Source organism: Zalophus californianus, chromosome 3 (assembly GCF_009762305.2).
Source record: "Zalophus californianus isolate mZalCal1 chromosome 3, mZalCal1.pri.v2, whole genome shotgun sequence".
Taxonomy (NCBI): Eukaryota; Metazoa; Chordata; class Mammalia; order Carnivora; family Otariidae; genus Zalophus; species Zalophus californianus.
In genome coordinates, this window is record NC_045597.1 from 107,470,246 (window position 1) to 107,490,741 (window position 20,496).

General features: G+C 34.2%; 1 protein-coding gene across 1 annotated transcript in view; it reads right to left on the reverse strand.

Moving 5' to 3' along the window:
* LRP1B (LDL receptor related protein 1B) overlaps nt 1–20,496 on the reverse strand; it is a 1,883,216-nt gene that overhangs the window by 643,644 nt on the left and 1,219,076 nt on the right. The window contains 1 exon segment of the mRNA XM_035726875.1: nt 19,690–19,935. Coding sequence (XP_035582768.1) covers nt 19,690–19,935 — 246 coding nt within the window.

Consider the following 20,496-nt stretch of genomic DNA (forward strand, 5'->3'; position numbering starts at 1 on the left):
ACAATATGATTCCTTTTCTATGACATTTTGGAAAAGGCAGAAAACAGAACAGTGGATGCCAGAGACAAAGGGTGGGAAAGGGCTTGATTACAGATTTTTAGACAAAAATCGCTCACCTTCCTACAAACCACCACCAACCAAGAAGACAAAATGGAAACAGAACAAAACAAAACAAAACCAGTACAAATGCACACTAGCAACAACAAAGAAGAAAGATAAGGAATCTGGGAATGAAATTATTAAAAAATCTACAAAGATTATACGAAGAAATTTTAAAACAGTAATGAGAGGAATAAAGACTTTGGAAAGGCATATAATATTATTAGATAGAAACAAAAAGAAAAAAAAATAATGTCCCAAAGAACTTGCTTCTGCCTGAATTAATTTATAAATTTCCTGTAAACATGATAGTTTTAGGGTACCTGGAGAAGAAATTAAGTTAGAGAATTTCCTGACTTAATACAAAAAATAATTTCTAGATAGCTTAATAATTTTGATGTAATAAATGACACTATGAAAGTCTTGGAAGTAAACATAGAATAATTATTTTTAGAACTCTAGAATGAAAAAAGAGCTTTGTCTATTTGACACAAAGCATGGAAGACCTAAAGAAAAAAATGATTTTTAATATATGTTAAAAAATTGTCAGAGAAAGAGACAAGTGATAAACTGCATAGAACATTTGCAATATAATAAATGGCTAAATTCTTTAATATATATGAGCTCCTATAAATAGACAAAATTCTCAAATAAATAATAGGCAAAGTGTATTAAACAGATAATTCAAAGAAAGGAAAATATAAACAACTTTTAAATTTTAAAAAGTATACAATTTCTCTCATAAAATGATAAATGCATATAAAACATGAATGTTTGATAAGACATTCTATAGATTAAAGTGTAGGCAAAAGACACTCTGAAATATTGACCGTCTAAGTATAAACTGTTATAACCTATATAGAGAGCCAATGGGCAATATCCATCATACACACACACACACACACACACACACACACACACACACACCCCTTGACCAACTAAGTTCATTTATAAGGAATTACTCTAAAGATATAGTTTTACATAAGAAAAATGGCAGATGAGTAAGGAAATGCTATCCAATATTATTTGTAGTAGCAAAAGATTAGAAACAACAGAAATGTTTATGATCAGGTAGCTGGCTAAATAACTTACGGTACAGTCATACAGTACAAGGTTATGGGGCTACATAAATTAATGTGATTGATACAGAGGTACAGATATTGAATAATTCCAAATATTTTGTAAGTTGAAAACAGCAAAATATAAACAGTACACAATCTATGCTACTATTTATATCAAAAAACAAAATATTTTTCTAGACCTATATGAAAGTAAAGCATAGAGGACTTCTTGAAGGCTTAATGAAGGAATGTTGTTACCTCTGCTATGGCAACTGGTGACTGGGGTTCAGAAGTAGGGAGAAAACTTTCATTTTATTTTCTGTTGATACAATTTTTTTTAGCACTAACATATAATTTTCTACTAAGATTAACAATTTTTAATAAAAATTCAAACTAGTAATAGAAGGAAATATCATTTCCTGCTTCTTAGAAGCACTCATAAATAAGATAAACATTTTTTGGGCATGACATATATGCTGAGCAAGGTAATTCAGTATGACAAATACTGTAAAACATGTTTTGGGTTTTTTTTTTCCCTTTCAGGAGAACTCGTATTTCTACTACAGCAATATTTAGGAGATCATTTACTGCTCTTACTTTCATGCTCTATTTGAGAAAGTATACTCTCCTAAACCAAAAATTACTGACTTGTTTGTTACAACTGGATGTAGAAAGGAATTCTACAACAGAAGGCCTGGATTCTACTCTTGCCTCTGCTACAAATAAAGAAAAGTCATTAAACTATATAGGTCTTGTCTTGATTGTTAAAATAAAATGATATTTTTAGTGCTATATGATCTAAAGTTTCATGTGTGAAGAATCTTGATAAAGCAATATTAATATTAACCAAAATAGGCTTTAAGGCAAATAGCTTTTGTAGAAATAGAAAGTTCTCTATTATGTGACAAGACAACAGATAAACACAGATAAAACTCTTAAAATGGTGTGTGCCTTCATAATCTAGGCTGAAAATATATAAGGAATTAAGTGGAGAAATTGATAAATCCTTAATCATATTGTGAGATATTTACAACAAAATTATAACAAGATGATTAAAAAAACCAAAATAAACAAAAAGCTAAGTCCACCAGAAATATATAGACATCTGTACATCAAAATTGAAGACATGCTCTTTTTAAGCACACACAGAATATGTAATAAAATGGCCATGTTCTAGTCCACAAAGTAAGTCTCAAGAGAAAGCAAAAAATCAACCTAATAATGGACAACTGTTCTGAGCACAATGGAATTAAATTAAAAATCAATTATAAAGATTGTTAAGCTCCTCATATGCTTTAACCCTAAAAATAATTGTTAGACATTTTCTTGACCAACAGGACCTCAAGCAGGAATTCAGAAATAAAGATGGCAACACATGTATAGATTAAGAAGCATGAACAATTAATATTAATGAAATAGAGAATCAGTTCCTGAATGGTGAAATAAGGATCCAAAAATCCTCTCTTTCATAAGAACAGTGAAAACCCTGGCAAAATGGTGAAAATCACTTTTCTGAACTCTAGAAATTCAACAAATTTCAATAACAATTAAATGAGTGCTTACTCAAGAAAAACTGCTGAATATCAGTATTATGTGGTGTTTTAATATGTATCAAACACATTCCCCTGTCCTTAGCTTCATCGTAGATTAAAAAAAAAAAAATGGTCCACAAATCTCCAGAGGGGGCAGATGGGTTTGGAGCTCCCCCAAAAGCTCAAACTCCAGAGAACTGTTCAATGGGGGAAGAATGGCCTTTTCAAGAAAATGTGCGGCAGGAACTTGATTTCCATATTCCAAAGAATGATGTTGAAACCTCACACCATATATAAAAATTAATTCAAAATGTATCATAGACCTAAATATAAGAGCTAAAATTACACAACTATTGGAAGAATACTTAGTGACCCTAGATTAGGCCAAGACTCTGAATAGTCATTTCACCAAAGGGCCTATGCACAAGATACCAGTTCACACCCCCTAGAATGACTATAATAAAAAAGATGGACAATGTCAACTGATGGCAAGATTGTGTAGACACTGGAGCCCTCACGCACGGCTGTCAGAATTTTAAAATGACACAGCCATTTTGGAAAACACTCTGACAGTTCCTCAGAATGCTAAACATTGACTTATCATATGAGCCCGGAGTTCCACTCTTATTTGTACACAGGAGAAAAGAAAATGCATGCCCACACAAAAGCTTGTACATGAATATTCATATCATAATTCATATATCAAAGAATAAAAATTCAAATGCTCATCAACTGATGAGTGGATAAACAAAATGGTATATCAATACAATAAATATATTATTCAGGAATAAAAATAAATAAAATACTGATATATGGTAAAACATGAAAGAATCCTGAAAACATTATGCCACATGAAAGAAATCAGTTACAAGAGACCACATTCTGTATTACTCCATTGTTATGAAATGTCCAGACTAGGCAAATCTACAGGGACAAAAAGTTAACTAGAGGTTGCCAGAGATGAAGTAGGATTTGATGGGGAGTGATTTTAAACACATATGGAGTTTGTTTGGGGAAGGGATTAAAATGTTGGTTGCACTACTCTGTGAATACACTACCAACCACAGAATTGTGCACTTTAAAATAATGAATTTTATGGTATATACATTATATCTCGATTCATTTGTTTAAAAAAAAGGAAATGTGTAGAGAATAAGGAACTGTACAAACACAACTTTTTAATTCATTGTTACCTAAAAATCATGATTTTTACTTCAATTATATTAATCTGTATAACTATACTCAGCTCTTCAGCTCCGAAAACTTTTCCGTGTATACAAGGAAAAAATAGAGCATACTGATATTTTAATGATTTTTTTTCTTCTCTGAGTATTTGTAGTAGTTGAATAAAATGGAGAATTCATCTTTTAAAAATTAATAAAACAATATATAACAATATATAAATTCCCATAATTTAGGAAGAAGAAAATAAATATAATTACAGAAATTGATAAAATAGAGAAAAAGATTATCAAGAAAATTGAAAGCCACTTGCTTGAAAGATGAGTAAAATATAGATAAGCCTATGGTCGGACGAATATATATATATGTATGCGTGCACATATATATGTACAAATGAAGAGTAGGAAGAATGAAAATAGGAAAGTAATTATGAAAGATATTCATATTATTCAATATCTTTTGTAATTACTTTCCTCTTTACCTATTTGATATAAAATTTAAAAAATAAGAGTGACATATGCATTTTAATAATACATTTGAAAATAGGTAAATAAGCCATTTTCTAGAGAAATATGTTACCAAAATTGACTTGAAAAGAAATAGAAAATCTGAACAGATCTATAATCTATAATAAAAACTGAGTGGTAAAATTATACCCTCTAACCAAGTATAGGAGAGGAAAAAAAACCCAACAAATAATGAGAGAATTGCAGAAATTGAGAGTGTTAAGAAAATTTTATACCAATTAAAACAAAAAGACCATAACCATCATCTTGGGCAACTAGTTAGAAGTCTGAACATTACTAAAATAGCAAACACTTACAGAGTGCTTCTTATATAGAATTATTCCTAAATATTTTATAGATCCCCATTTATGCAATCCTCACAAAGTCCTATGAAGTGGGTGATGTTATCCTCCCCATTTTGCACCGGAAGAAAGAGAGGCACAGAGAAGTTATGTAATATGCCAGAGTCACACAGCTAGTAAGTGGAGGAGCATGGATTTGACCTGTAATTCTGTCTAGTGTCAGCAATGATTTGGAGACTCAGGACCTCTTCTAACAGCTGATGGTAGTGTATATTTGTACACCTGTGGCAATGATAGAGATAACATGTGCAACTGAAGATGCTTATGCATTTGAACATGTGGTTCAACTTGTGCACATTTCCACAAGTAGATATCATAAGAGCTTTCACTACAACATAGTTTGATGTAGCAAAATACTGGAAACAACATCAATGACCATGAATAGGAGATGCCCTGGCTCCTGTGTCAAGGACTTCATGATGCCCTCATCCACCCCCACCCTCCAATAAAAATCCTGTAGAGAAAAAAAGGGGGGTGCCTGGGTGGCTCAGTCAGGTGTCTGCCTTCGGCTCAGGTCATGATCCCGGGGTCCTGGGATCGAGCCCCACATCAGGCTCCCTGCTCTGCGGGAAGCCTGTTTCTCCCTCTCCCACTCCCCCTGCTTGTCTTCCCTCTCTCACTGTGTCTCTCTCTGTCAAATAAATAAATAAAATCTTTAAAAAAACTATAATCTTTTTATAACAAAACTATGATTTTTTATATAGTACACTATAATCTTTTTATATAGTAGAATGCTGTAGAGCATTTAAAAGGAATAAGCAGAACTATATAAAGTACTATGGATACATCTCAAAATCATATTTGTGACTAAAAATTCCAACTAGCTCCAGCTGGATATATAATGTATATGATTCCGTAAATTTAGGAACAAAACAATTATATTACATGTTGTTTAAGAACAAAAACTATGACAGATCAGATAGCCCAATTTCACAAAAGTAGCTACCCCTGGCAATGGAAGAATGGATGAACAGAGGCCTCAAAGTTATCTAGTGTTTCATTGCTTTCAGAAAATGATTTATACCATGAATAACATGAATAAATTAGATAAATTTTCAATATACTAAAATATGAGCTGTGAATACATTATTCTCCAATATGTTTGAAAGATTTCATAAAATGGAAGGTGATTGGAAACCTATCTTTTTTTTTTAAGATTTTATTTTTAAGTAATCTCTACACCCAACGTGAGGCTTGAACTCACAATCCGAGATCAAGGGAAAGCCCGGTACCCCGAAAACATATCTTGTTTACTCTGAATGGTGACTGTTACATTGACTCTTTTATTGAAACTGTCCAAAGGCTTTTCAAGTTCTTATATGTACTATAGTCATTTTGTGTTGAGAATATAGTTGACAAATGTTTTTACTTGATTACACATGACTATAATAAACCTGTTTACCAAAATAAAAAATCAAAGTGTAAATATTCAAATTATTTCTATTTGAACTCTGAATCTTGATAACTTCTCCAAGTGCCTCTACTTTTAGGATTTCTGTTAGTTTACTAAATTATTTTTTCTTTTTTGAGCAAATAAAAAATTTGTAATGAATAACCCAATATGTAATTTCATAAACTACTGGGAAATCATGAAGACTGGATTTCAAAATTCTAAATCTTACAATGTTTTCTTTTTACCCTTTAATAATAATAATAATAAAAACCTTCTGTATAAAATATTTGGTGATAAAACACAATAAAGTGTCTTCTCATGTGTTTCAATTTTGATATAAGTATATTAACTTCTTTTGGGGCAAGTTCAATTTGGAATGAATATTAGCAAAATATGAAGTAGTCATTCATTTTTGCAGTCTACTTTTTTTTCAGTGTGCTAGCTCGTAGTGATTTATTCAGTCTCATAAATGACTGAGTTTTACAGCTCAAACCAGCAAATAAGACTCTTAATATAGAAGAGGCTTGAAGTTCTTCTACTTTACCATGAGAAGACATATGTATAAAACAAAGTGGGTTACAATTTACATTTTGAAAGTGATGAATTTCATTTTTATAAAGGTGGCACATCACAAATAGTTTTTAAAAAACACTCAAAGGTCTTCTATCTGCAATTCTTTTTTCTTTGATTTTCTTTTAATCCCACTACAGATTTGCATAATGATTGTTACAAGACAGTATATGAAAGCAGTAGACGACTTGTCTAAGAAAGAGTTCCTCTATAGTCCTCTCAGGGTAATTGTTATTATGACTCTACAATTCTATATGAATAGCTCCTGATTCTCTATCATACATATAATGTCCTCAAACAGAAAGTGATATTGTAGTTATAATGTTTTCTCTCCTGCAACTTCAGAGTTTTTGCTTTTTTTGTTCTCATATTTAATAATTTATTTGAATTTCTCTGTCCCCATCATCAGATACATTTCCTCTACAGAGTAGCAACTTATGAAGTGGTAAATGGCCTATTGTTTACTCTGGTTCAATATATATCATTACTTCCTTTTCTCCATTCCTTCAGCTATAGCTATGTTGGGAATGAATGATAGTGAAATATTACTTAAGTGTACTTATGTATACATAAGGGTGGAGGATATAGAATCTGTAAAATGAAAGGTAGGATAGACTTTCAACTATTATTCAAACTGATAAATTTGCAAGATTGTATCACCAACTGTCCATCAATATTCTTGAGAGCTATTTTTTTTAATTTGTTTGTTTCATTTTTTTCTCCATTTAATTACTTTATGGAAAAATTCCTGGATATTTTTTCTCAGTAGCTCTGCTTTATATTTCAGGTTTCTTAAAAACTTGTCTCTTCTTTCCATTAATAAGTGGTAGGAATCTGCACTTGGGGTGTGTGTGTATATGAAAGAGTGAGGGAGAGAGAACTCATTGAGAGAGAGAGAGAGAGAACTTCATTGGGGGGTAAGGGACTGAGCAAAAATCTTTGCATTTCTAAAATATGGCCCAGTGCTTTTTGCTAGGTTGTATTTAATAAATAACCTGCAATTAAATAAGTGAATGAACGATTAATTATAAGAATCACTGAATAAATAGTTAGCCCAGGAGACATTAAATAGAGAGGAGATAAAAACGATTATGGGAGGAAGAAAATAAGAAGAATAAAGCAAAGAAAGGAGTGAATGATGAAGCAGAAAGATAGAGGAATTGTTCCATAAAGGTCAATGTGAATAACTAATAGAGGAGTAAAAGAATGCAGAAGATAGTTGACATGTCTACAGTTTAGTACATGCAACTAATTCCTACAAATCGATAAGAAAAAGGCAGTGATCTTAGTAAGAAAATGGCCAAAGAAAATGAAGAGATGCAAAAGGCTAACAAGAATATAGAGAAATGCTCAAACTCATTGTAAGAAAAATACAACTAAAGCATCGAAAGATCACTTTACTCCAATATATTGGATGACAAAATTGAAATTCAGATAATTTTAAGAGCTGACAAGGATGTGGAGACTTTAGAAGTGTACTCTTGGTGAATATGGAGACTGTTCAACCACTCTGAAAAGAAACGGGTCCTAATTTTTCATACTAAGTATAAGTCAGTAATTTTTGTCCCAAATAATTTTCGTGCAGATTTATAAGAATAGGTAAATGTATGTCTATGGCAGCATTACTTATGCAGAGATTTGGGGTGATTTGAGCATATTTATATCGTAGGGTGGATAAACAAAAACAGGTGGGTACACACCATAGGATACTAATAGATTATTTGTACACATAGCACAGATCATAAAACTATTAAAAACTTGTTACTATTTTAAGTAATAGAGGAAGCTTTTACATTCAACAAGCATTTGCTACAAAATGTATTTTTATGTATTTCGAAAGAGGTATAAAATAATTTGATGCAGTCTCAGCTTTTAAGAAAGTTTAGGTCTAAGTGGTGACAGAAATAAGCTCATAGAACATACACTATTCAAAGGCATCACAAGACTTTGAGGGCACACAGCACAGGGAGATGGCCTGGATCTTTGTAATAGCTTGTAAAAGCTCTTGCTTTGGAGTCAGGTGGAATGAAGTTCAAAAGCTTTGCTCTAACATCTCTTTGCCACAGGCCCTGGGTAAATGAAATAATCTTTCTGGATCTCAGTTTCTAAAGATATAAAATCAGAGTATTAATAATATCTGTTAGTTTCCTGTAAGATATAAATGAACTGCCTGTCACATTGTTACATGCTTGATAAATGGTAGCTATTAGTAATATTATAATAATTAACTTGAAGAAAAATTCATAGAGGAGAAGGTTTCAAATAGAATATAGGATTTCCAGAATGTAGAAGATATTGTCATCCTGAAAGGTCACAGATGATAATGAACAGAGTACATGAAGGAGATGCTACAATAAAGTGATGTATGTGAAAGTACTTTATACATTATTGGCCACTATTTATTAACTACCATTACTGATGATGAAAACAGTAATAATGTGCCTGGAATGGAAATCCACAGTGGAGGATAATGAAAGATTAGGTCGGAGAAATAAAATAAGCAAAAATGAAGAAGGCCCTAAATAGCTGACTGAGGAATCTGATGTTCTTTCCATAAATAATTGATAGTTACCTTAAAATCATAAACAGACACTGACATAAAAAAGTGTCATTTTTACCCAAGTCAAAATCAAAAAGGCTATTCATGAGGTGCAATAAAAAATGGGGGCACTAACTCCTAGGGTAAAGGAGACAGAAGAGAGAATTAGCGATATAGAAGACCAAATGATGGAAAATAAAGAAGCTAAGAAAAAGAGAGATAAACAACTACTGGATCACGAGGGCAGAATTCAAGACATAAGCGATACGATAAGATGAAACAACATTAGAATAATTGGGATCCCAGAAGAAGAAGAAGGAGAGAGAGGGGCAGAAGGTATATTGGAGCAAATTATAGCAGAGAACTTCCCTAATGTGGGGAAGGAAACAGGCATCAAAATCCAGGAGGCACAGAGAACCCCTCTCAAAATCAATAAAAATACGTCAACACCCTGACATCTAGTAGTGAAACTTACAAGTCTCAGAGACAAAGAGAAAATCTTGACAGCAGCTTGGGAGAAGAGATATGTAAACTATAATGGTAGAAACATTAGATTGGCAACAGAACTATCCAGAGAGACCTGGCAGGCCAGAAAGGACTGGCATAATATCTTCAGAGCACTAAACAAGAAAAATATGCAGCCAAGAATACTATATCCAGCTAGGCTGTCATTGAAAATAGAAGGAGAGATCAAAAGCTTCCAAGACAAACAAAATATTAAGGAATTTGCAACCACGAAACCAGTCCTCCAAGAAATATTGAAAGGGGTCCTCTAAGCAAAGAGAGAGCCGAAAAGCAACATAGACCAAAAGGAACACAGACAATATACAGTCACAGTCACCTTACAGGCAATACAATAGCACTAAATTCATATCTTTCAATAGTTACCCTGAATGTAAATGGGCTAAATGCCCCAATCAAAAAACACAGGTTATCAGATTGGATTAAAAAAACAAGACCCAGGCGCCTGGGTGGCTCAGTTGGTTAAGCGACTGCCTTCGGCTCAGCTCATGATCCTGGAGTCCCGGGATCGAGTCCTGCATCGGGCTTCCTGCTCAGCAGGGAGTCTGCTTCTCCCTCTGACCCTCTTCCCTCTCGTGCTTTCTATCTCTCATTCTCTCTGTCTCTCAAATAAATAACTAAAATCTTTAAAAAAATAATAAAAAAACAAGACCCATTGATATGCTGTGTGCAAGAGACCCAAAGACACCCCCACATTGAAAGTGAGGGGGTGGAAACAATTTACCATGCTAATGGACACCAAACAAGAGCTTGGGTGGCAATCCTTATATCAGAGAAATTAGATTTTAAACCAAAGATTGTAATAAGAGCTGAGGAAGGACACTATATCCTACTTAAAGGGTCTATCCAGCAAGAAGATCTAACAATTGTAAATATCTATTGCCCTAACATGGGAGCAGCCAATTTTATAAAGCAATTAATAACAAAAGCAAAGAAACACATTGAAAACAATACAGTAGTAGTGGGGGACTTTAACACCCCCCCTGACTGAAATGGACAGATCATCTAAGCAAAAAATCAACAAGGAAATAAAGACTTTAAATGACACATTAGACCAAATGAACTTCACAGACATATTCAGAACATTCCATCCCAAAGCAACGGAATACACATTCTTCTCTAGTGTGCATGGAACATTCTCCAGAAGAGATCACATTCTAGGTCACAAATCAGGTCTCAACCGGTACCAAAAGATTGGGATTATTCCCTGCATATTTTCAGACCACAATGCTTTGAAACTAGAACTCAATCACAACAGGAAAGTCGGAAATAACTCAAATACATGGAGGCTAAAGAGCATCCTACTAAAGAATGAATGGGTCAACCAGGAAATTAAAGAAGAATTAAAAAAATTCATTGAAACCAATGAAAATGAAAACACGACTGTTCAATATCTTTGGGATACAGCAAAGGCAGTCCTAAGAGGAAAGTATATAGCAATACAAGCCTTTCTCAAGAAACAAGAAAGGTCTCAACTACACAACCTAACCCTACACCTAAAGGAGCTAGAGAAAAAACAGCAAATAAAGCCTAAACCCAGCAGAAGAAGAGAAATAAGAAAGATCAGAGCAGAAATCACTGAAATAGAAACCAAAAGAACAGTAGAACACATCAATGAAACTAGGAGATGGTTCTTTGAAAGAATTCACAAGATTGATAAACCCCTGGCCAGACTTATCAAAAAGAAAAGAGAAATGACCCAAATCAACAAAATCATGAATGAAAGAGGAGAGATCACAACCAACAACAAAGAAATACAAATAATTATAAGAACATATTATGAGCAACTCTATGCCAGCAAATTAGATAACCTGGAAGACATGGATGCATTCCTAGAGATGTATCAACAACCAAAATTGAACCAAGAAGAAATAGAAAACCTGAACAGACCTATAACCACTAAGGGAATTGAAGCAGTCATCAAAAACCTCCCAACAAACAAAAGCCCAGGGCCAGATGGCTTCCCAGGAGAATTCTACCAAACATTTAAAGAAGAATTAATACCTATTCTCCGGAAACTGTTCCAAAAAATAGAAATGTAAGGAAAACTTCCAAACTCTTTTTATGAGGCCACCATTACCTTGATCCCAAAACCAGACAAAGGCCCCATCAAAAAGGAGAATTACAGACCAATATCCTTGATGAACATGGATGCAAACATTCTCACCAAAATACTAGCCAATAGGATCCAACAGTACATTAAAAAGATTATTCACCATAACCAAGTAGGATTTATCCCTGGGCTGCAAGGTTGGTTCAACATCTGCAAATCAATCAACGTGATACAATATATTAACAAAAGAAAGAACAAGAATTATAGGATCCTCTCAATAGATGCAGAAAAAGCATTTGACAAAGTACAGCATCCTTTCTTGATCAAAACTCTTCAGAGTCTAGCGATAGAGGGTACATACTTCAATATCATAAAAGCAATCTATGAAAAATCTACAGCGAATATAATTCTCAATGGGGAAAAACTGAGAGCTTTCCCCCTAAGATCAGGAATGCGGCAGCGATGTCCACTATCACCACTGCTATTCAACATAGTATTAGAAGTCCTAGCCACAGCAATCAGACAACAAAAAGAAATCAAAGGCAACCAAATGGGCAAAGAGGAAGTCAAACTCTCACTCTTTCCAGATGATATGATACTTTATGTGGAAAACCGAAAAGACTCCACCCCAAAAGTGCTAGAACTCATACAGGAATTCAGTAAAGTGGCAGGCTATAAAATCAATGCACAGAAATCAGTGGCATTCCTATACACCAACAACAAGACAGAAGAGAGACAAATCAAGGAGTCGATCCCATTTACAATTGCACCCAAAACCATAAGATACTTAGGAATAAATCTAACCAAAGAGGCAAAGGATCTGTACTCAGAACACTATAAAATACTCATGAAAGAAATTGAAGAAGACACAAAGAAATGGAAAAACGTTCCATGCTCATGGATTGGAAGAACAAACATTATGAAGATGTCAATGCTACCTAGAGCAATCTACACATTCAATGGAATCCCTATCAAAATCCCATCCACTTTTTTCAAAGAAATGGAACAAATAATCCTAAAATTTGTATGGAACCAGAAGAGACCCTGAATAACCAGAGGAATGTTGAAAAAGAAAAGCAAAGCTGGCGGCATCACAATTCCGGACTTCCCACTCTATAAAAAGCTGTTATCATCAAGACAGTATGGTACTGGCACAAAAAAACACACAGATCAATGAAACAGAATAGAGAGCCCTGAAATGGAACCTCAACCCTATGGTCAACTAATCTTTGACAAAGCAGGAAAGAATGTCCAGTGGAAAAAAGACAGTCTCTTCAACAAATGGTGTTGGAAAATTGGACAGCCACATGCAGAAGAATGAAACTGGACCATTTCCTTACACCACACACAAAAATAGACTCAAAATGGATGAGAGACCTCAGTGTGAGACAGGAGTCCATCAAAATCATAAAGGAGAACATAGGCAGCAACCCCTTCGACCTCAGCCACAGTAACTTCTTCCTAGAAACATTGCCAAATGCAAGGGAAGCAAGGGCAAAAATGAACTATTGGGATTTCATCAAGATAAAAAGCTTTTGCAGAGCAAAAGAAACAGTCCACAAAACCAAAAGACAACCGACAGAATGGAAGAAAATATTTACAAATGACATATCAGATAAAGGGCTAGTATCCAAAATCTATAAAGAACTTATCAAACTCAACACCCAAAGAACAAACAATCCAATCAAGAAATGGGCAGAAGACATGAACAGTCATTTTTCCAAAGAAGACATCCAAATGACCAACAGACACATGAAAAAGTGCTCAACATTGCTCGGAATCAGGGAAATCCAAATCAAAACCTCAGTGAGATACCACCTCACACCCGTCAGAATGGCTAAAATTAACAAGTCAGGAAACGACAGATGTTGGCGGGGATGCGGAGAAAGGGGAACCCTCCTACACTGTTGGTGGGAATGCAAGCTGGTGCAACCCCTCTGGAAAACAGTATGGAGGTCCCTCAAACGTTGAAAATAAAGCTACCATACGATCCAGGAATTGCACTACTGGGTATTTACCACAAAGATACAAATGTAAGGATCTGAAGGGGTACGTGCACCCCGATGTTTATAGCAGCAATGTGCACAATAGCCAAGCTGTGGAAAGAGCCAAGATGTCCATCAACAGATGAATGGATAAAGAAGATGTGGTATATATACACAATGGAATATTATGCAGCCATCAAAAGAAATGTGATCTTGCCATTTGCAACGACGTGGATGGAACTGGAGGGTGTTATGCTGAGTGAAATAAGTCAATCAGAGAAAGACATGTATCATATGACCTCACTGATATGAGGAATTGTTAATCTCAGGAAACAAACTAAGGGTTGCTGGAGTGTTGGGGGGTGGGAGGGATGGCGTGGCTGGGTGATAGACATTGGGGAGGGTATGTGCTTATGGTGAGCGCTGTGAATTGTGCAAGACTGCTGAAACACAGATCTGTACCTCTGAAACAAATAGTGCAATATATGTTAGGAAAAAAAAAGGAAGAAGATAGCAGGAGGGGAAGAATGAAGGGGAGGAAATCGGAGGGGGAGACGAACCATGAGAGACAATGGACCCTGAAAAACAAACTGAGGGTTCTAGAGGGGAGGGGGTGGGGGGATGGGTTAGCCTGGTGATGGGTATTAAAGAGGGCATGTGCTGCGTGGAGCATTGGGTGTTACACGCAAACAATGAATCATGGAACACTACATCAAAAACTAATGATGTAATGTATGGTGATTAACATAACAATTAAAAAATTTAAAGAAAAGAAAAAAAAATTCGACTGCCTAAATTCACTTGAATCATCCATGGCAGCAACTGGCAGACACAATGACATCAAACACCAAGAATTTAGATTATAAAAGGCAAACCAACTCATAGCATAAGTTATCAGCATAATTCATCGCATCATAAAAGTAGAGTAACAATCATCAAATTTAGACAAATGTACTGATAGTTTTTATGATATCTGTTTAAGACACATCCTTCATTTAAGGTAGTTTATGTGTGTATCTGAGACATAAAAAGCTGAAAGGGCTTGTAAAAAATGAATAAAATGCATCTAAAATGTTCAAAAAAAAGTGTCATTTTACTAAAATAAAGTGGATCGCCAAATTATACCCTCTCACACAGCTTCATTCCCTTGATCTCTTGATCTCCTTCACCTTTATTTACCATTATTCCCCAAAGTAGCCCATCTGTTTATCATTACTTTGTTCTCTTTTCTTTTTCTTCTTTACTATACTTTGGACCTCTTTCCATTAATTCTCATCTTCCAGATTTGGATTTTCCTCTCTCCTTTCAAAAAAAAAAAATACTACATCCCTTCAAGTTTCAATATATTCTTCTTACAAACTAAAGAAACAAGAGGATAACAACAAAGAGGCCAGAGAGAGGACTGCCATCATCATCACATCTGTTGCTCTGGGCTGGGACTGTGGTACCAATGCTACCAGCTGGAACAGGAGCACTTAGTCCAAAAGATATTGTGGAGGACAAATTTAGACATGGAGAGAGGGGTCAGCAAAGAACTGGGGAAGTCAAAGATAAGTTTAGGTTGTGGACCCTGAAGACCAGAAAAAAAAAAAAAAAAGGAGATGCTGACAGGACTATGGATAATTGAGAGAAGAGAAAGAGTACGTTTCAGCCAACTAATTTTGAGGTGACTCAATGATACCCAACTAAGGAGAATTGGATAGCAGGAAACACAGCATAGCTGGAAATATAAATGCCCCAGTAATTTGATTGGAGGTGATAAAGGAAGGTCTCCAAGAGAACACACATATGGGTATATGAGAATTAAGGTTTGAGTAATGGGCACAGTTTACCAATAGGAGATCACTATATTTATACAGTTTTGTTTTTATAAAATTATGGATTATATCCATTAATCACTTTCCTAAAAAATGATGTAAACTGAATTGAAAAATAAATATAATTTTTCTAAAGCCTTCATAATATTTTATTCTGGCATCTAATAAAATTTCCACAAAATATTTTGTGGTTTAGTTAATAAAAAATGGACAAGAAAAGACATATTTATTGAACAACTCCTTTGTTCTTAGAAATTTAAGGGAAGTATATAGTACATATTAAAAAAATTGATCCGATCCCGAAGAGCTTGTAATTTGGTGGTTGAGAGAAGACAAGCATACCAAAAAAATTAACTATATTCAAAGCAATATATATTACGAAAAGTATTTTTCCTTATTCTTGTTCAATACTTGATAATCTCTTCTCTAAAATACATCTTCAATCTGTTCTTGTCTTTCTTAGTGGAGGTCACCAATTATCTTTTGCCTGAACAACCTCCTTTTAACTGGTCCCTGCCTTAAATATAGTTTTTAAAATCTGAAAGTGGAAATAGAAGAGAATAAGATCCAGAAAACAATTGGTGGGAAAATCTAACCCAATTTGGGCTAAGAGAAAATAGGAAAGAATGCTATAATATTCTTTCCAATGTAACTAGAAATACACTACATATTTGCAAGTAAGTTGTCTACTAAACAGAAAAGAAACTAGAGATAATTCAATCAGCAGCAATATTCTGGGTGTTCATAGTATAAAGAAATGACCACTTCATGAGAAAAGTGATTAATGCATTACATATTAAGGAGGAACATGTAAAGAACCAATAAAATATTGAAATATCCAAGAAAATGAGACAACTATATTAAATAAAAACTGAAAATCATAAAAATAGTTATTTATGGAAATCTTTATATTTAACTAACAAGATGTTAGGAGTGAACTTAGAGAAAACAGAATCAGTTCAGCAATTCAGCAAAAGTCAGGTTGTAAAGAATTTAGGAAGAAAGGAGCTGAGAGAAGTAAGAAAATATAAAAGAACTACAGAAGATTCAAGAGGAAAAAAAGTGGGGGAGTCATGGTTCTAATTTGAAGCATAAAGAGTACTATTATTCTTTACTTTTAAAATGTCAAGAAGAATAAGCACAGGTATTGCATTCAGTAGAAAGGACACATTTTAAACGTGGGGACCCAACTTAAAAATGATGGAAAAAAGTTACAAAAGATGGGCAAAAAAAAAGATCTTTTATTTTCAAAGTCCAATAGTTAATGGTTAATTCATTTTTATTGAACTCTGAATCTACTACAGGTTTTTAAAAAAGAAAGGAAGTGACTAAAATACAGAATAATCCTTTTTATATATAAAAATTGGTTTAAATAAAAAAATAATCTTCAATAACTAACAAAACCTGTATTATCTGCAATAATATAAATGCTGACAATGGTATTTGGTATACTGTATGTTTCAGGAAGGGATAAATTACAAGCAGGTTAAATTCTCAATGCAAGAAAGCTCCACATTAACTTTAAAAGGTAAAATATACCTTTGCTTCCCTCTTTAATTATAAACAAAGCAGACGTGAAATATAGCAATCTTAACAGTGAGAACTGATACAGTACTGTGAAAGTTTCTTTCTTTCTTTTTCTTTTTAAAAATATTTTATTTATTTGAGAGAAAGAGAATGAGAGATAGAGATCACGAGAGGGTAAAGGGTCAGAGGGAGAAGCAGACTCCCTCCCTGCTGAGCAGGGAGCCCAATGTGGGACTCGATCCCGGGACTCCAGGATCATGACCTGAACTGAAGGCAGTTGCTTAACCAACTGAGCCACCCAGGCGCCCTGTGAGAGTTTCTTTCTAAGTTTGGAGTAGAAGGAGCCAATTACATTAGGAGGATTATCTTTGCAGCTGGTCACTTATATTCGAAGGCTGAATTATTTTAATATTGAACATGAGTTGTTATGGATTTCATAGAACACAAAAGCATTATGATAAGTCATTAATTTTGTCATCTGTATCCAAAAACCAGTTATGGAGCCAATTCTCAAGTAAAATATAATTATGTTTTGATCTATTGTTTCCCTAATCCAAACATGTACATAAATAAAATGACTATTATTACGACAAATTGCTATTTTTTTTTCAGTCTCTCATGCCAATTACTTTATACAAGATTCTTGGAGAAGAAAGAGTCGAATAAATGTCTGCTAAACTTACGGCTCTAGGACTCAAATTTTAAAAGCCAGGAGAAATGGCCACAAAACAACATTTGGAATAAAAGAATAAAATAACTTAATAGTCTCTGAAAAAATATAATACTTCTGATTGCATATTATTTTTCTATAACTGGACTGAGTATTATATAAAACATAAGAGAAAAATCTATAACTTGATTTTTGACTGCAAGATGCTTATTATTTCATCAGAGAGATAAGGAATATAGAAAGCACATAGACGGAAATATAAAACAGCAAGTTAAAAATGTGGACACATATTTTCATGGACAATATATTCTAGACATAGAAAGGTGAAATAGAGAAAAAATATTTGAAAGAATATTTCCTTAAAGAAGAAAGATTTGAGCTCATACGTCTTAAAGAATATCCAGGATTTTTAGAGATAAAGAGGAGAAGTACAATCTAAGTAGAAGAAACAAAATGAGAAAACTTTATGATGTGTAAATTCTTAGTGGTCCGATGAAGCCTACGTACCACTTATCAGAAAGCTTTAAAAAGTGCAAAAACAGTAAGAAAAATGTATACATAGACAAAGAAATCAAATACTGTATATTAAGATGCAGTTACCAATACTGAACAAGAAATACCACTTTTGGATGTAGTAATATGCATGCTTTTTTATAATTGTATTTGCTAACAGATTGTGCAGGTCTAATGACTCCCATTATTAAAGCAATAGTGGTTTCCAAAGCCTGAGCATAGATGATATTTTGACATATCAGAACAACTTTAACATGATGTGAATGTATATTACTTCAGTTGGAGACACACAGTTGCTAATAATTAGTGTTAACTTTCAGTGAGACATTAAAGAAAATAAAGGTAATATTTTCCCCAACAACATTCATGGACCCCTTCAATTCTATCCATGGATTCTAAGTGTCCCGCAGACTCAGTTAAGTCTCTGGAGAAGATACTGCAAAGCTATCATCATTAAGTACCTAATGGATATGGGGCAGAGTAGCACGTTCTCAAGGTTAGTGTTGCAAAATGCTATAAGGGAGACATTGTTAAAATGGGCACTAATATTTGCAAGACAAGAAAACTGAGGCCCAAGCAGTTTTATCTAGCCTGCCTAAGATCATGTACATAATGAATGCCACCTCAGGATTAAAGTTCAAAGTCAGATTCCATAGTCTCTGTTTTTCCCACTATGGAATCTGACCTAGAGAATCATCAAAATGTTTTAAGTGGGCAGTTAGAAGATGAATACAGTCAGAACAGAGTTTATTTCAAGAATAGAAGACCTACAATTGGAAGTGTGGGCCAGGACCGGACTTTGGGAGGGTTCTGAAAGCTTGCAAAGAAAAATAAAAGTAAGTGCTTTTGAAAATACAAAAAGCCTTTAGGGAGGATGATGATGAAAGTAGCATTTCAAGAAGGAAGAAAATAATCTGATGGACTGTGATTATAAGGATTACTGTAATATGCTCTCTACAGAAGCTTTTGGAGTGGGTCTAAAATGACACATTAGGGGCTCCTGGGTGGCTTAGTTGGTTAAGCATCTGCCTTTGGCTCAGGTCATGATCCCAGGGTCCTGGGATCGAGTTCCACGTCAGCTCCTTGCTCAGTGGGGAGTCTGCTGCTCTCTCTCCCCCTGCCCCTCCCCCTGCTCATACTCTCAAATAAATAACATCTTTAAAAAGAATTTAAAAAAATACCACATTATACTTCAATGCCTTATTTAAACTTAGTTGAATCATTTTATTAATTCTTCAAAGGTGTTTTTGGATTATTTTCTCAAGATCTAGTCTTAAATATAGCAAGATATTCAACACAGGAAAAAACCAGAAAGGCGCTTGCTATTCTTCAATCTACCAAAACACACATCTACTTACCAACACTTGTGCAACTTTCCCCGTCCACATCCAGCTTCCACCCTTCATAGCATGAACACTTGACTGTGTGCTTGTGCTGCTCACACACTTGACTGCACTTTAGATGATTGCTACAATAATCTATAATTTCACACGTCTTATTGTCTTTGTTGAGCTGAAGTCCTTCAGGACAGGAACAGACAATTCCTCTTCCAGGAACAACAGAACAGTGATTGCTACAGCCTCCATTGTTCAGTGAACATTCATCTATAAAAGGAAGAGAACAGATTACAGGCATTATCAATGCTTTTGCTCAATTAAATACTAATCACTGAACTCAATTCTCTAAGACTGGAATTAGAGCAAGGGTATTATAAATGAATAGAAAAAGCTCTCTGGACATTTTTTTTTTCAGGGATTGGGGTGGGAATGATAAAATAATTCATTGACTGACCAAATATAATTCTACATGATAGGAACCGGGAATGGAAGGTTTTCATTTCTGTAAAACTTTGGAGTATACTTTGTTTTACCCCTTAGAGGTAAAATGTGCTCAATGTTTCTTTCTATTATAACTGGAAAGATTATGCTGAGCCTTTCAGCTATTGAGCAAAATCAGTTGCTAAGGCCTCCCCAAAGACTTACATTGATGATCTGAAAATTTGACTTAGCTCTGTGTTTATAAACACGCATATACATATAATGTATCATATTTATGTATATTCTTCTACATCTATAGTCTGAGTCATAATGATAATGCAGGATGGATTAGTTTGCTCTTTACTGGCTAGAGCCATTTATTTTTAAGTTAGGTAAATTATACATTTA